This window comes from Muscardinus avellanarius (assembly GCF_963383645.1).
Source record: "Muscardinus avellanarius genome assembly, chromosome: 14".
Classification (NCBI taxonomy): domain Eukaryota; kingdom Metazoa; phylum Chordata; class Mammalia; order Rodentia; family Gliridae; genus Muscardinus; species Muscardinus avellanarius.
The window spans coordinates 84133800-84148278 of record NC_137800.1 but is presented as its reverse complement, the minus strand read 5'-3'; the positions used below and the strand labels follow the sequence as shown (position 1 = coordinate 84148278).

Below are 14479 nucleotides of genomic sequence, written 5' to 3'. Positions count from 1 at the left end.
CTCTGTTATTTACATCGTGGGGGACGCAATAACCTAAAAAAAAGCAGGTTCCTAAAATAGTTTCTCATTAAAATGGGCAGAACTACGTATTGAATAATTTGTTCCCACTTGGATGACGTCATCAGGCTCGTTTAACTACTTTTAATAACGAGTCCGTTTCAGTCATCCCTCACTTTCCCCCCCGTAAGATCAAATCAGCCTTTCAATGACCTACCTCATGAGTCATAATTTTCTGTTTATGATTCAGAAAAATGTCCTCAGTCAGTATTTCCCAGACTATTGTGGGTTTATTCCAAGAACCAATTTCATCTTCATTGCTTTCCTACAGGAAACCAGACCAACTTCCTATTATTTTATTTTCCTTACTTTTAGCATACCGTAGCCCACATCAAATTCAGTCAGAGTGAGAGTGATATAAGGCTTTCTTCCTCACAAAGAGAAGCCAACACAAACAATGCCCGGCCTAGAAGTCACGGAGTCAAAATTAAATGCAAAACGTGCTAATATTAGAAGCTTCTTCCAAAAGAGCACCGAACAATAAGACATTTATTTTGTTTTATCTTATTGCAAGCATTTTATTGTCAGAAAGATTTTTTTCATTAAGAAAATATCGTCTACGAATAGGATAAATTCCACAAAGGTGATTAATTTGGACAAATTAAATGTAAGGCGTAAAAATGTATATTTTCTATCCTAATCTCCAAACAAGCTCCTAGGAAAATAGGTAGGAAACTGAGACCTCAAGCCCACAGCCTGAGGTAGACAGGGGAGAGAGCGGCCTGCCCCAGCTGCCTGGCAGTGGGCAGAGTCTGCACCCCTGGGCCTTCAGCCCACCCCCAACCCTAGGCCCATTTTGCCCACAAGTAAGTCCCATTTTGCCCACAAGTAAGTATCAATCTATCTTAGATCAGAGCATAAACACAGGAATGAACCATGGGTGTGTGTGGGGGGGGAGCATTCCACCTCTGAGATACATCCTCAACACTTTTTTTGGTTTTGTTTTGTTTTATTGAATCCAGGGACATTTTACCTCTGAGCTATACTCCCAGCCTGATTTAAAAAAAAAAAAAAAAAACAGGGTCTCACTAAGTTACAGAGGATCTCACTAAGTAGCTGAGGCTAGCTGCAAACCCAGATCCTCCTGTCTCAGCCTCCCAAGTACTCAGATTATAAGCATGTGCCCGGCTTGATTTTATTTATTTATCTTTTAATTTGCAAACAGGGTCTCACTCAATTGCTGAGGCTGGTTCTGAGCCTGTGATTTTCCTGTCTCAGCCTCCCAAGTACTGGAATTACAGCCATGTGCCATCATGCACAGCTGAACCGGGAGATTTTAAAGGACATGTTAACCATGACTTGTACGTATACTGTTTCCCTAAAATGTTAGGAGAAATGGAGAAGTATTTATTCTCACGGCCTACACACTGCTTGGAAAACAAGAGGTTTCTGAGTGTGAAGAGCTTGGCGTAAGGGTGAATGGAGTCTCTTCCGCCTCTCTCCGTTCTCTCCACTCCTGTTGGGAGGCGTAGTTTGGGGCTTTGAAAGCTCGAGTCACTCGCCTTTTTTTTTTTTTTTTTCATTTTATTTCTTTATTTTTTTTATTTTTTTTAACAATTTTTTTATTGAACATAAATAGTATACATTTACACTATATTTGGTGCCCTCTCCCCCCCCCGCCCCCATTTTCCCTTCCCCCCTCCCACCAATGGTTGTCCAGGTTAACCATATCTTATTCATAATTTTACACATGTTCAAGTGTAGACCCTTATTAATCAAGACCGGCCTTCCTCCTCTCCTATCTTACCATCTAAACTTAGCTAGTATTTCCCCTTCAATATCTGGAGACCCACTGGTATTCTTTGTGTTTCCTAGTTTGGGCATATTAGAGGAAACATATGTATCTTCTTCTTCTGTGCTTGGCTGATCTCACTTAACATTATGTTCTCCAGGGCTTTCCATCTTCTTTCAAATGATATAATTTTGTTCTTCTTTATGGCTGAATAGAATTCCATTGTGTGTATTTCCCACAGTTTTGCTATCCATTCATCTGTTGATGGTGATCTGGGTTGGTTCCATATTTTGGCTATTACAAATTGTGCTGCTATGAACATAGGTATGCATATGTTGCTGTAGTTCTCTGAATTCAACCCCTTTGGAAAGATACCCAGGAGTGGTATAGCTGGGTCATATGGTGGATCTATTCCCACCTTTCTTAGGAATCTCCACACAGATCTCCATAGTGGTTGAACTAGTTTGCATTCCCACCAACAGTGTAAAAGAGTTCCTCTTTCCCCACATCCTCGCCAGCATTTGTTGTTGTTTGATTTTTTTATGCTTGCAACTCTGACTGGGGTTAGATGGAATCTCAGTGTAGTTTTGATTTGCATCTCCCTGATGGCCAGTGATGAAGAACATCTTTTCATGTATCTATTAGCCCTTTGTATATCATTCTCAATAACAAGAAACATGCAGGAGGCATTACAATCCCAGACTTCAAACTATACTATAGAGCAATAGTAGTAAAAACAGCATGGTACTGGCACAAAAACAGATATACTGACCAGTGGATTAGAATAGAAGACACAGAAACAAACCCACACATCTTTAGTCAATTAATCTTTGACAAAGGGGCCAAACACATACGCTGGAGAAAAGACAGCCTTTTCAACAAGTGGTGTTGGGAGAACTGGCTAACCATTTGTAAAAAGATGAATCTAAACCCCTATATCTCACCAAACACAGGAATCAACTCAAGATGGATCAAAGACTTAGAAATTAGACCTGAGACTGTGAAGCTAGTAGAGGAGAGCATAGGTTCAACACTACAACATATTGGCACAGGCAGTAACTTTCTCAACAAAACCTCCAAAGCTCAGGAAATTAAAGCAAGAATAAACAAGTGGGATAACATCAAACTAAAAAGTTTCTTCTCATCAAAGGAAACTATCAATAACCTAAAGAGGAAGCCTACAGAATGGGAAAGGATCTTTACCAGCCACCATTCTGATAGGGGGCTAATATCCAGAGTATACAAAGAGCTCAAAAGACTCTACACTAGCAAAACAAACAACCCAATCAAGAAATGGGCAAATGAACTAAATAGACACTTCACAAAAGTCACTCGCCTTTGAGTAACAGGATGCTGTTCTTTCAAAGTCAAAAGTGAATGCTTTAAAGGAAGAAAGTCTAAGAAGAATGCATGGAAGGCACACACTCTACAGGGATCAACCAAGAAACCCGAGATGGCAGAGTAACGGTTCTAGAAGTGCGGTTCCCAGAGGAGGAGGAGAGTTAGCTCCATCTAGACACACACTGGCAGTGCAGGCTCTCATCGCTCACCGTGGACCCGAGGAATCAGGGACTCCGAGGAGGGGCCTGGCAACCTGCCGGGGATGCCGACATAACACATTCGAATTCTCTAGTCCTCCCACCAGGACACTTCTAGAACAGAATCCACTCGGTGTGCATTTCCCTCACGACCTCTCTGTTTCTAAACACCCTCTGCTCTGACTAACTTGTTCTGTCCCATCAATAAAATGCTCTTTTCCAGGTCTTAAGCCAGGCCAGTGATAGCGCCTACCACGTGTGGATTCCATCCCCCTTACCATGCATATGGACAAAAAGCAGAAGTCGCAAGCCATCTCTAGCCTTACTGCCAAGGCTGACGACCCTTCCCTGGTCCTCTCTCCTGTAGGCTCATCCTTTCCTGCTGGAAATGGCCCAACTCCTCAGCTTCCAAGACACAACCCCACCCGGCGTCTCTCATCTCTTCCATTCCTACCATCAGTCCTACTCTTCCCCCACCTTCTCTCTAACCATAAATATGTCCCCCAGGTTCAGTCCTTAGTCTCTTGTCCCTCTTTCTCCAGCTTCTACCTGGCTGGCATGACAAGGATTCTGGGAGCTGAATTTACATCTCTGCCCCTAACCCTCCCTCTAACTTCACAACAACTGAATCACCTCACACTCTCCCTCACCTGCATGTTCTTCAAGTATTTCCAGGAAGACGTCTCACAGTGGTGCCCTCGACTGTCTGGTCCTCTGAGCCCTGGCGGACCTCCTCTCTGATGACTGTATCAAGCGGCCAGAGGAGTCACCCCGCTGGGCATCCTGTCCCATCCTCCTGGCCCTGCTGCTAAGGCCAGCACTCTCATCCAACAGCTTCCTGAGTCTTCTCAGCCCACTCTAACCTCTGATCTCTCTGATCTTCTCCCCTGGTTCTCACACTTCTCCTCAATATTCTTTGTGCTCGGCTGGTCAATCAAGGGTCCACACTGTGAACATGGCCACAAAACCCTTGTCTTTGTGTTCCTGGCTGCACTTCAACTTTCCCTTTCCCACTATACCTAGGAATGTCCTCCCTAGACTTTCAGACCAGCTCCAGCTCCTCTGACGCCAGCCACTACTGCCCCCAATAGAGTTCTCTCTCCCCCTCCTCTAGAGAGACTCAAGGACTCTGTCATCCCTGGGCATTTGCCACAAATCACCCTGACTAAAGCTGAAACCCTCCACGGCCAGAGTAGAATTACACATGCCCGTGCCTTCCACTATGTTCTGCGGGAGACCTTGTATGAGCTTGCATTCAACAAACCTTCACTGAAGGATTAAATAGCCTTGAAAACTAAAAGTCTTCCTTTTTTGGGGGGTGTGGTATAGGAGATTAACCCAGGGACATTCCTCTGAGCTACGCCCTTATCCTTATTTTATTTTATTTTTTTTATTTGAAAACAGGGTTTCACTAAGTTGTTGAGAGCCTGGCTAAGTTGCTGAGGCTGGCTCTAAACCTGTGATCTCCTGTCTCAGTCTCCAAAGAACCGGGGTTATAGGCATGCACCACCATGCCAGGCTCCTAAGATTCTTAACTGAGCACCATTCTTGCTAACTTACTGACCCATAGGAGAAGCAGCCAAAATACCATAAAAACAGACAAATTCACCTGCATAGCAATTTAAAAGGAATCAATTCAAGTCTCCTTTGCTTCCTGTTATAGAGAATCTATGCCAAGATGACACCCAAACACTTTTATTTTATTATTATTTTTGGTGGTGGTACTGGGGTTCCTGGAAGCCCTTCTACCTCCGGGCTACACTCCCAGACCTATTTTATATTTTTTTATTTGGAAACAGGGTCTCTTAAGCCAGCGAGGATTGTAATCCCAAGCGCGGCGATTACAAGTGTGCACCACGATGCCCGGCGAACTTTTACACTTACTGCAACCAAGGAAATATAAGAAGACTTTGAACTACAAATATGTTTCAGAGAAAGAAAAGGATTGCTTGTCTAATATCAAAATGATAGAGGAAAGACCTTCTAGAATAAGCCCTTCTAGAATGCGCCGCATCTTCCTGCCATGCCCGTTTATGACTCCTAGAGGTGATAACCGACCTGCAATCGCAAAGGGAACGTCTTAATCTTGGGGAAATTGAATAACAGAGTGCTCATTCCAAAACATTCTGTTTCGTCTGGAAGATTCTCTCGCAGCTGGTCAGGAAGGTCAGAAAGCAGCCAGATGAATTATAATGTGGGAGGCAGACTACCGCCTCAATTAGGGAAAGTAAGGCCCTCGTGCCTGATAATAACGAGTCCCTGCTTCTCTGCAGGGAAAAGGGAGGATAATTTCTCAAACACAGTATGTATAAGACACCCTTTTAAAATAAGAAAACACACTGAGACTCCTTGAGGAAAAGCCCTCTGCTTAAACCTAAAGACCCTGATTTCTTTTCACAGATCAAATTTTAGGCCTGGATATAAAAGAGTCATCATAGATTAAGAAAGAGAAAGGGTTTTGGGGTAGAGCCAGGTGATCGAGTATGTAGTTACTTTGGATGGGGTCCCCGGTTTAATCCCCAGCACCCAAAGAAAAGAAAACAATTTTTTTTTCCTAGACAGCATAGGCAGATAAGAAGTATCTTTATGATTACTAAGTGGTCATCCTTCAAGGTTAACATTTGAGAGAAAAACGCCTCGTGAGGATTGACGCTGAACTTTTACGTCTGTTCTCCTTGTGAAGACTGAGTTTACCGCAAGGTTTCATGAGGATACGTCTATCATTTTATCCTAAAGTAGCAAGTCATAGGAAGCAGGCAGAGAGCCTCTATTCTTAACAAAGCTGGAGAAGGGGCAAATCACCCCGAATGCTTGTTAAAATAAAACTGCTGCATTTGTTCATTAAACAGAAAAAAAATCCGGTAGATTTTTCTGGACTTTGGGGAGGTGCTTTTAAAGCCCTTAGAGTTATTTGCTTTTATTTCTAAGCTCTACTAGCCATCCTAATTGAAAAAGTATCTAAATAGAGCTCACATCATCTGGGTTCAGATTTCATTTACCCTATAAGCGGTGGATAGAGCGACAAAACCCTGCATCGGGCAGATGGCTGGACGCTTGACATGGGCTTCTCTGGTTTATTGGGATTTGTTCCAGAAAGTCCAGCTAATGGAAGGTGAGGCCGAGCACAGAGAATCTGAGCACAGGGAAGAATCTGAGCACAGGGAAGAAGTCAACATTTCCTGTATCACACTGAGGAGGAAAAGGCTAAAAAAAAAAAAAGAGAGAGAGAGAGAGCTTTCTTCCAATGACTCTACCACTCATGACACACACACAAAAAGTTAACTCAGCTCATTTTACTATTACTTGGACTTCAAAAGTGTTCTCTCTGCCAGTTATATAGCCACTAACAAAAACTAATATTAAAATAAAGGTTTCACCGAGTTACATCTTCCACCGCTTTAACAGGATATTTTATTCCCAATGTGAATTGAAATGGCAGTGAATACATCCAGCCAGGGCTCATGACTACCGGGAAAAACCCAAAGTAAATGAACACTGCTATTTCGATGTTAGCGGCAAGATTTTATTATGCTGTTCAGTAACAGAGAATGTACCTTAAAAAAAAAAAAAAGAAGAATGCCGGGTGTGGTGGCGCTTATAATCCCCGGGCTTGGGAGGCGGAGACAGGAGGATCTTGCAGGTTCGAAGCCAGCCGCACTGGCTTAAGAGACCCTGTTTCCAAATAAAATATAAAATAGGTCTGGGAGTGTAGCCCGGAGGTAGAAGGGTTTCCAGGAACCCCAGTACCACCAAATAAACAAATAAATAAATAAGCAGCTCAGTATTTCCCTTAGGATTAATACCCACACCAGTAGGAATGATTAAACTTGAAGAGTTTAAGACTGGGACAGGAGGTTGTATTGTTGTACGGAGAAGCAACAGGTACAAGTGTAGCACAAAACACTGCAGCAACTCGCCGGAGGGACAACGATCATGAAAAGCGCTTACTTTGACGTGGCTCTGGGCTCCGAGGTTGTAGACCTCTGTGGGTTTCACTTCGTTGATGATCTTCACCAGACAGGTACTATCTGTGAGATCCCCATAGTGTAACTTCATGTCTTGAGGATTCAAAGAAAGACCATTAGCTACAAGATAATAATGGAAGCTCAATTTTTGACAATGTCATACTTGAAATGCATATTGTGAACATCTGAAGACCAGGGTCAAAATGGAACTGTTGTATTTGATGGTCCTGGAACAGCAAAATATACCTATCATCTTACAGAACTTATAGGCTGGGGGTGTATCTTGGTGCTAGAGAGCTTGCTTAGCATGCCCAACGCATAGGGTGGGATAGGAAGGAAGAAGGAAAGCAAGGAAGGACAAAGGTATTTACATATGTTGCCCATGTCATAAAGGATTTATAGTGATACCATCACTTACAGTGATAAAGGTTTTATCATGACAAAGTTTTGTTGTTTGTTTTGTGGGGCTAGAAATTTAACCAGGGACATTCTACCCCGGCCCTATTTTATTTTTTATTTGGAAATAAGGTCTCACTAGGTGGCTGAGAGCCTTGCTAATTTGCTGAGGCTGGCTTCAAACCTGTGATCCTCCTGTCTCATCATCTGAAGTAGTAGGATTACAGGCATGAGCCATCATACCTAGCTAGAAAGTCATGATATAATGGCAGATGTTTTACCATTAGCATATCTTTTTGTTCCAGGTAGTTGTAAGATGTGCTGTAATCTGACACTTTTGTTCAGATACAATTATTTGGTGATTTTAAGGTACATTATAAACATTATCCTTGAGCTATGATATGACTGATCTAGTAATATAATTGGTTAAAGGACAACCAACTCATTCCAATGCCCATACTCAGCTGAACCTCACACTGACTTCATTAGTGTAAATACTTGAGATACTCAGATGGATGATTTACCAACTTGATTTTTTTTTCATTATTTTTATAAAATATTGATCTATAGCCACATCCAATGACAGAATGGTTCTGTGCTTTGCACAAAAATAATACAGGTTCAACATTCCTAATCAGAAAATTCAGGAAACACACCAAGACTTGTGGTATTGTATGTTTGTATCATGTCGAACCTCACTATGATGTATAGTTAATGTACTAGTGAAAGTATTTCAAAAATAATTTTTAATCTGAAATTTTTAAATTTTTAAAATGATTTTAATATATATTATATATAATATTTTTATTTATTTTTTTATAGTACCGGGGATAAAACCCAGGGGCTTTCTACCTCTGGCCTACACTCCCAGACCTATTTTTATATTTTATTAGAAACAGAGTCTCACTAAGTTGCCGAGAGCCTCACTAAGTAGCTGAGGCTGGCTTCGAACTTGTGTGATCCTCCTGTCTCAGCCTCCCAAGCTCTGGAATTACAGGCATGCGTCACCACGCCCAGTAAAAATTTAAATTTTTAAAATTAGTGCCACAAGTGCAAAATTCCACGCCATGAAACTACTTAAAATGTTGCTTAAAATTATCTTGAGTCTGTGTGCAGATGTGTATGAAACATAAATGAATTTTGCCTTAACACTTGGGTTTTATCTCCACACTATTTTATTATGTATATGCAAATATTTCAAAATCCGAAAAAAAAAATCCAAAATCCAAAAAACCTCTGGTATCAAAGATTTTGGATAAGACATACTCAACCTATAATAAACTTCAAGGAGGAGGTGCCTAATAATTTAAACATTAAAATGGGAAACCTTTTCTGGTACAACTAGATCCCTTCCTGGTAAGCACTTCCTGCATAAGTAACTCCAATCTTCAAACATTCAGGGCCTTGGCGATGAATATAAAATCCCTTCCAGTTTACAAGCTCATTGTAGCATCCTTGCTGACTAGAACAATTGACCAATTCACGCAGACTACACTTGGTGGTGGCAGCCGGGTGTCCCAGCCCTGGCTCTACCTTCATAGTGTGGAACCTCGGTAAAATCACCTCTGTCTCCATGTCCTCATGTGCCAAATGGTTTCCCTAACAACCTGAGTTGCTGTCACGATCAAATGCAAAAACACTGTCATTATTCTGTGTAAGCCATCCAGATACACACAGGCAAATTCACTAATGACAACCCAAATAAAAAACAATTGCAAAGCCTGGCAATGATCTGTAGAGAAATTTAAATATAGTTGTTGATTGCCATTTGGTTTTGGATACTTGTCTACCAATTATTTTAAAAAGTAGTTTAATGTGCAAAGGTTATTTAACCTGAGTAAATTAAACCAAATGCACAAAAGCAAAAGAGTCATCCTTTAGTATGGAACTGCTTTTGCATGAGGGGAAGAGGACACCTGGAAAGGAGTGATCCGAGGTCTGTCTTTCCCTGGTCTTTCCAAGCCCCCTACCCAAAGCCCTGTAACAACCAAACCAAGATGAGGATGTGACGGCCGCCGGGAGCAAGCAATGACCAAGGTTTGCAACACACTCAGGTTGTAGCCAAGACAGTAATTATAGGCAAATAATTGCAAGTTGATGGACTTTGAGGGAAACGACATTTGAAAACCATCTTATCCGAAGACAGGGAGGTATGGGAAGAGGTTTTAGAAAAAGAAAATTACTTACTTCCTTCAATATGAGCCTGGGGATTCTTATACAGATGTTCAATTCGGCCTGTATTAAATGAACTGGATCTCCGTACGATTCCATGGACCTGAATTTTTAAGTATAAAAAGACAAAAGTAAATTATCAAGGTACAACTCAAAGTTCTTTTTTTGCTAATATTCAGTTTTGTGAAAAAAAAAAAACACAACTCTTATAAACATTATTTTAACCACAATTTTTAAAAACATTGTCATTATTTATTATAAACATTATTTTTTAATTTATTAGAAATAATTCTACTGCTTACTTTTTCTTCTAATAGTTCCCTGCCTCCAATTTTTTTTTTGCTGCCAATCTCAACAAAAGTAATTAGATAATTACGTGACTGCACATTTAGCTGTAGATACTCAAATGTCTCCTTTTATAAACACACACACACTTGCAGCTTTACTGCTGACAAAAATATCTCTTCAATTTGAAACTGAAGACAGACCACGTTAGTCCGCATCTGTAAAACAGCTTTGTGGCCTGTTTCACACAGGGCATGAGGCCCCCACATCCTTCCACTGTCCTCGGAGCTACTGCATGCTACATCTATTATATATTTTTCTGGGACCACAGACATAATCAGAGAGCAGTTGCTATTATGCAGCTGTGTGGAAAAGTCAGAAAAGCTCAATTGCATGGGTTAGGGACAAGACTGATATACTATTGGTTTTAAGACAAAGAAAACTCAAAAGAAGAAAAGTTGTTTTTTTTTTTGTTTTTAGATTTACTTTATTTTATTTTATTAGTATTCTTATCTTGACATCCCCATGATCAGTGTGAGGGAATAAAGTATCTGGAACGGGGACACATACCTGCCCGATATTGAAGAAAAGATTATTTGTGTTGGATACATAAGAGAAATTGGTCCAGACTAGGCTCCACTTCCTTCTTGTGTCAAGATTCCTCCCTTTGTGCCAATGCTAACAGCAGCCTAGGTCACCAGCTGCCCAGAGTCCAGTTCCACTGGTAGCAGTTTGAATCCTGGCCTTATTTTAGAAGTGTTTCTTCTCTTGTTGGGTAGGTTCATTTGCAGCTGAATACACGTCTATATTTTTAACTCAATCGTTTTCTGTCTATTTCAAACCAAAATTAATCCTTGGCATGACTCAAATATTCCAAACGCAAGGAGGAAATTATAAGCACATAAGACTTTCTTTCAAACAGAAAGAAATGCCATCATCACTTATATGGTGCACATTTGAAACTGACTTCTGCAAAGAATACGACACTCCTACAATTAATAATTCTGTTGGTTGGTAGCGGTAGCCAAGCAGAAAGCACCCACCAGCCTGTTCTCTAAAGGAACTAAATCCAAGAAAAAATTAGTAAATATAAACATATTTTAAGAAAGGAATACTACAGACCTGGTTTACATTTTAGGAGACGAACATTAAAATCTAAGATATAAAACTGAGAGTTAGCTAAACATAGCCATTTCTTTATTGAGAAGTATAGAGAGTCGTATCAAGCTCAGAACTTATTCTACCTCCTGGTCTCCGATTTTTTAAGTTGTTACATAATTGTCAAGTCGAGCTGCCCTACCAAATTAGTAAATTTTTTCAAAGAAAAAGCAATTGCACATATATACTTATAGGCAGGAAACCCGGTGTTTACTGTCAGAGTTATTTCTGAAACACAGTTTCTCAGATATGAGTGCTTGCATTTTTGGAATGGAGAGGAATTTCTCTGTTCTAAAACTAGGTAATTTGACTTTGACGATGAAAGTAATAAGAATATCATTATATATTTTACCTTTTCTTGATTGCTAAGTTTTGGGAAGTAACATATTGCAACGGTCCAAAATATAGAGTAATGCCACACAGAAGGCTTTGATTAAAAAAAAAAAGTTAAACAATCTTGATGAATTCGATGTGAAAAGCAGACAACTACGCAAACCCACAGCAAATCAGCAACATAGGACCTTAATGTCATGCTTATAATGAATAGCATTAAGCATTAGCTTTCCCCCGCCCAGTGAAAAAAAAAGTGTTTTAATTTCCCCTCGGTCCCCACTTTTGGTATGTGTACACAGGGAAAGAAAGCCCTGCCAAATGTAATCCATGACAGCAGGTCTTATTCTAAGAACTCATGAAAGCTGAGTCTGTCTGCCTCTGAGACAGGTGAAATACAAACTTTAAGACAAGCCAAAATGTGTGTGCACTGAGTGATCTAGCTAAGAATGTGAGATTAGCAGCTTTCTCTTTGCAGAAAGGATGTAGGCAGGGCTCCTTTGTTTGTTTGCTTAAGGTTTCAGGGAGAAAAAGAGATGAGGGTTAGGAAACCAAACTGGAAAGAAAAATGAGCTGAGTGACTTTATATACACGGAGTCGGGGTCATTGTTACAGTAGTTCAAAACCAAAGTAAAATTCAGAAACACGGAGTTCGTAAAATAAATGGATGTGGGTGTTGTGACAAAACAAATTTTGTATCCGTTACCTAGGTGACGGGGAGGAAGACTTCAAGCTCTCTTGACGTTAAGATAAAGTTGATTTGACTTCAACATGGAGAGTCAGATTAGGCAGCGGAATGGTTTATTAGGCGTGTATTTATTTATTATGATAAAAACCAAGAGCTTCTTACCACTAGATTTCAAATTCTTAGTGTCTCGATTTCTTTTCGAGGCAAGGATGTCTCCTAGGGATGGCTAATGCCACTCAACTTTTGAAAAGTAGAGATTTCTAGGGTAATATCAAGAGGTCACATTTACGCAGCAGTGACCGTGTGCCCAGATGCTTTCTCTTATGGATATTAAATGACTTGATCTTCACAACAACCAAATTATTGTTCCCATTCTTCAGATTGTAGAGATCACACAGTTAGTGAGAGGTACTGTTAAAGGGCAAACGTAGTCCTGCCAGTACTCAATATAGTTTCAAAATAAAACCCATAAAAAGCTTTCCTTTCTATATTTTTTTAATCAAAGTATGAAGGTTTCTGAGATAACCAACAACCCAGAAAAAAAGACTTTTTAAGGATTTTCACAAATCAAGAAGGAAGAACTCTATATTAAAACAAGTAACCTCCCAGAGATAACAATTGAATAATCCTCTATGGAATTCCTTTTTTGCCTATAAACCCTACCTCAGAGAACGTGGTTATAGTTCTTTTCCTGAAATATACCTATTTCTTATTGTTTGTTTTGTTTGGTTTTAGTAGTACTGAGAATTGAACCCAGGGGCATTATACCTGTGAGCTACACTCCCAGTCCTATTTTACTTTTTACTTTGAAACAGGGTTTCACTAGGTGCTGAGGGCCTCACTACACTGCCAAGGCTGGCTTCGAACCTGCAGTTCTCCTGTCTCAGCCTCCCAAAAACTGGAATCACAGGCATACACCACTGGGCCTGGCTCCTTATTTTAAATTTTGATATGCTGTGTTGTTGTTGCCAAGTTACTTAATATAGATTTTTCTTAGATTCCTAGATAAATGCCACCTTTTCAAGAGTTCAACAAAGTCCTTTGTTTCTCTGGTTCTTCTCTGTGGAAAATGAGCAAAAGGAAAGGATGCCGATTTGTCCACTAATGATAGTGCTAAGAAGGTATTTGGAACGAGAACACACTTCCCGTAAAACACTTCATCACTTGTGCCGATTCTCTTTCTTCCCCTGATGATGAGAAGGAACGCACGCAGCTCTAGCGTCGTAGGCAAGAGAACATGCTTACCTTTCAGCAGTGCTAGTGAATGAAATAGCCTAGGGAGCCTTCCACACCAGCCGTGCCCATTGCGTGTCTGCACACACACTGTCTGTCTGCCTCTCCTGTAGTGATGAGCCCGCGCATCCCACAGAGCTCCAGTGGCCAAGTGTTTTCTGTGCTTCTCTACCTAATCTTCTTGACCACCTCAAGAGGTAGCTGTGCTCATAGGCCCATTTACAGACAAGGAAAGGAATTCTTAAGAGAGGTTGGTTGACTTACTCGAGGCCACCGAGTCAGCAAGGGTTAGAAGACGGGTAGGACACAGTGCTCCCTTGCTACAGTGGCCTGGACTGCCGGCCCAGTTCCCTTGTCCTGTGCTGGCTCACAGGATATAAAGGAGAACGGCCCTCCTTCTTCAGGAAGACATAGAATAAAGTATGTAAAGTATTTTCAGGGCAATTTTCCATAAAACCTGACAGTTCTTGGTTTTCTCATCTTAAGAACAAATCTTCAGGTATCCACAAAGAGTAAAGAAGGATTGGAACGATTCTCAAATTTTCCTTAATGGTTAATCCTGAGTCAAATTCCAGAAAGAAGTAACAACAAAAAAAGTTGTAATTCCCACTGAGAACTGGGCCAAAGATAAAGCAGTACAGTCCGCCCTCCATATCCATATCCATAAGCTCCGTGTTCATGGATTCGAGCATCTGCGGACTGATTTTTCTGTATCATCTGTACTGAACATGTACAGACTATTTGCCTACCATTATTCATTAAACAATACAGCATATGTAACTATCTGCTTAGCATCTGCTTTGTATTCAGTATCATAAATAATCTAGAGATGATTTAAAGTGTGCAGGAGGATGTGTGTAGGTTCTAAGCAAGTACTATGCCATTGTATTTCAGGGACCAGAGCATCCTCAGACTTGCTCTCTGT

General features: G+C 40.7%; 1 protein-coding gene across 1 annotated transcript in view; it reads right to left on the bottom strand.

Moving 5' to 3' along the window:
- The window catches only part of GMDS (GDP-mannose 4,6-dehydratase), a gene marked incomplete at its 3' end in the record, with an annotated part of 610459 nt that overhangs the window by 472887 nt on the left and 123093 nt on the right, over positions 1 to 14479 (bottom strand). Inside the window, exons 3-4 of the mRNA XM_080710891.1 lie at positions 9876 to 9963; positions 7276 to 7385 (exon numbers count right to left, since the gene is read on the bottom strand). Coding sequence (XP_080567017.1) covers positions 7276 to 7385; positions 9876 to 9963 — 198 coding nt within the window. The remainder of the gene's footprint in view (positions 1 to 7275; positions 7386 to 9875; positions 9964 to 14479) is intronic.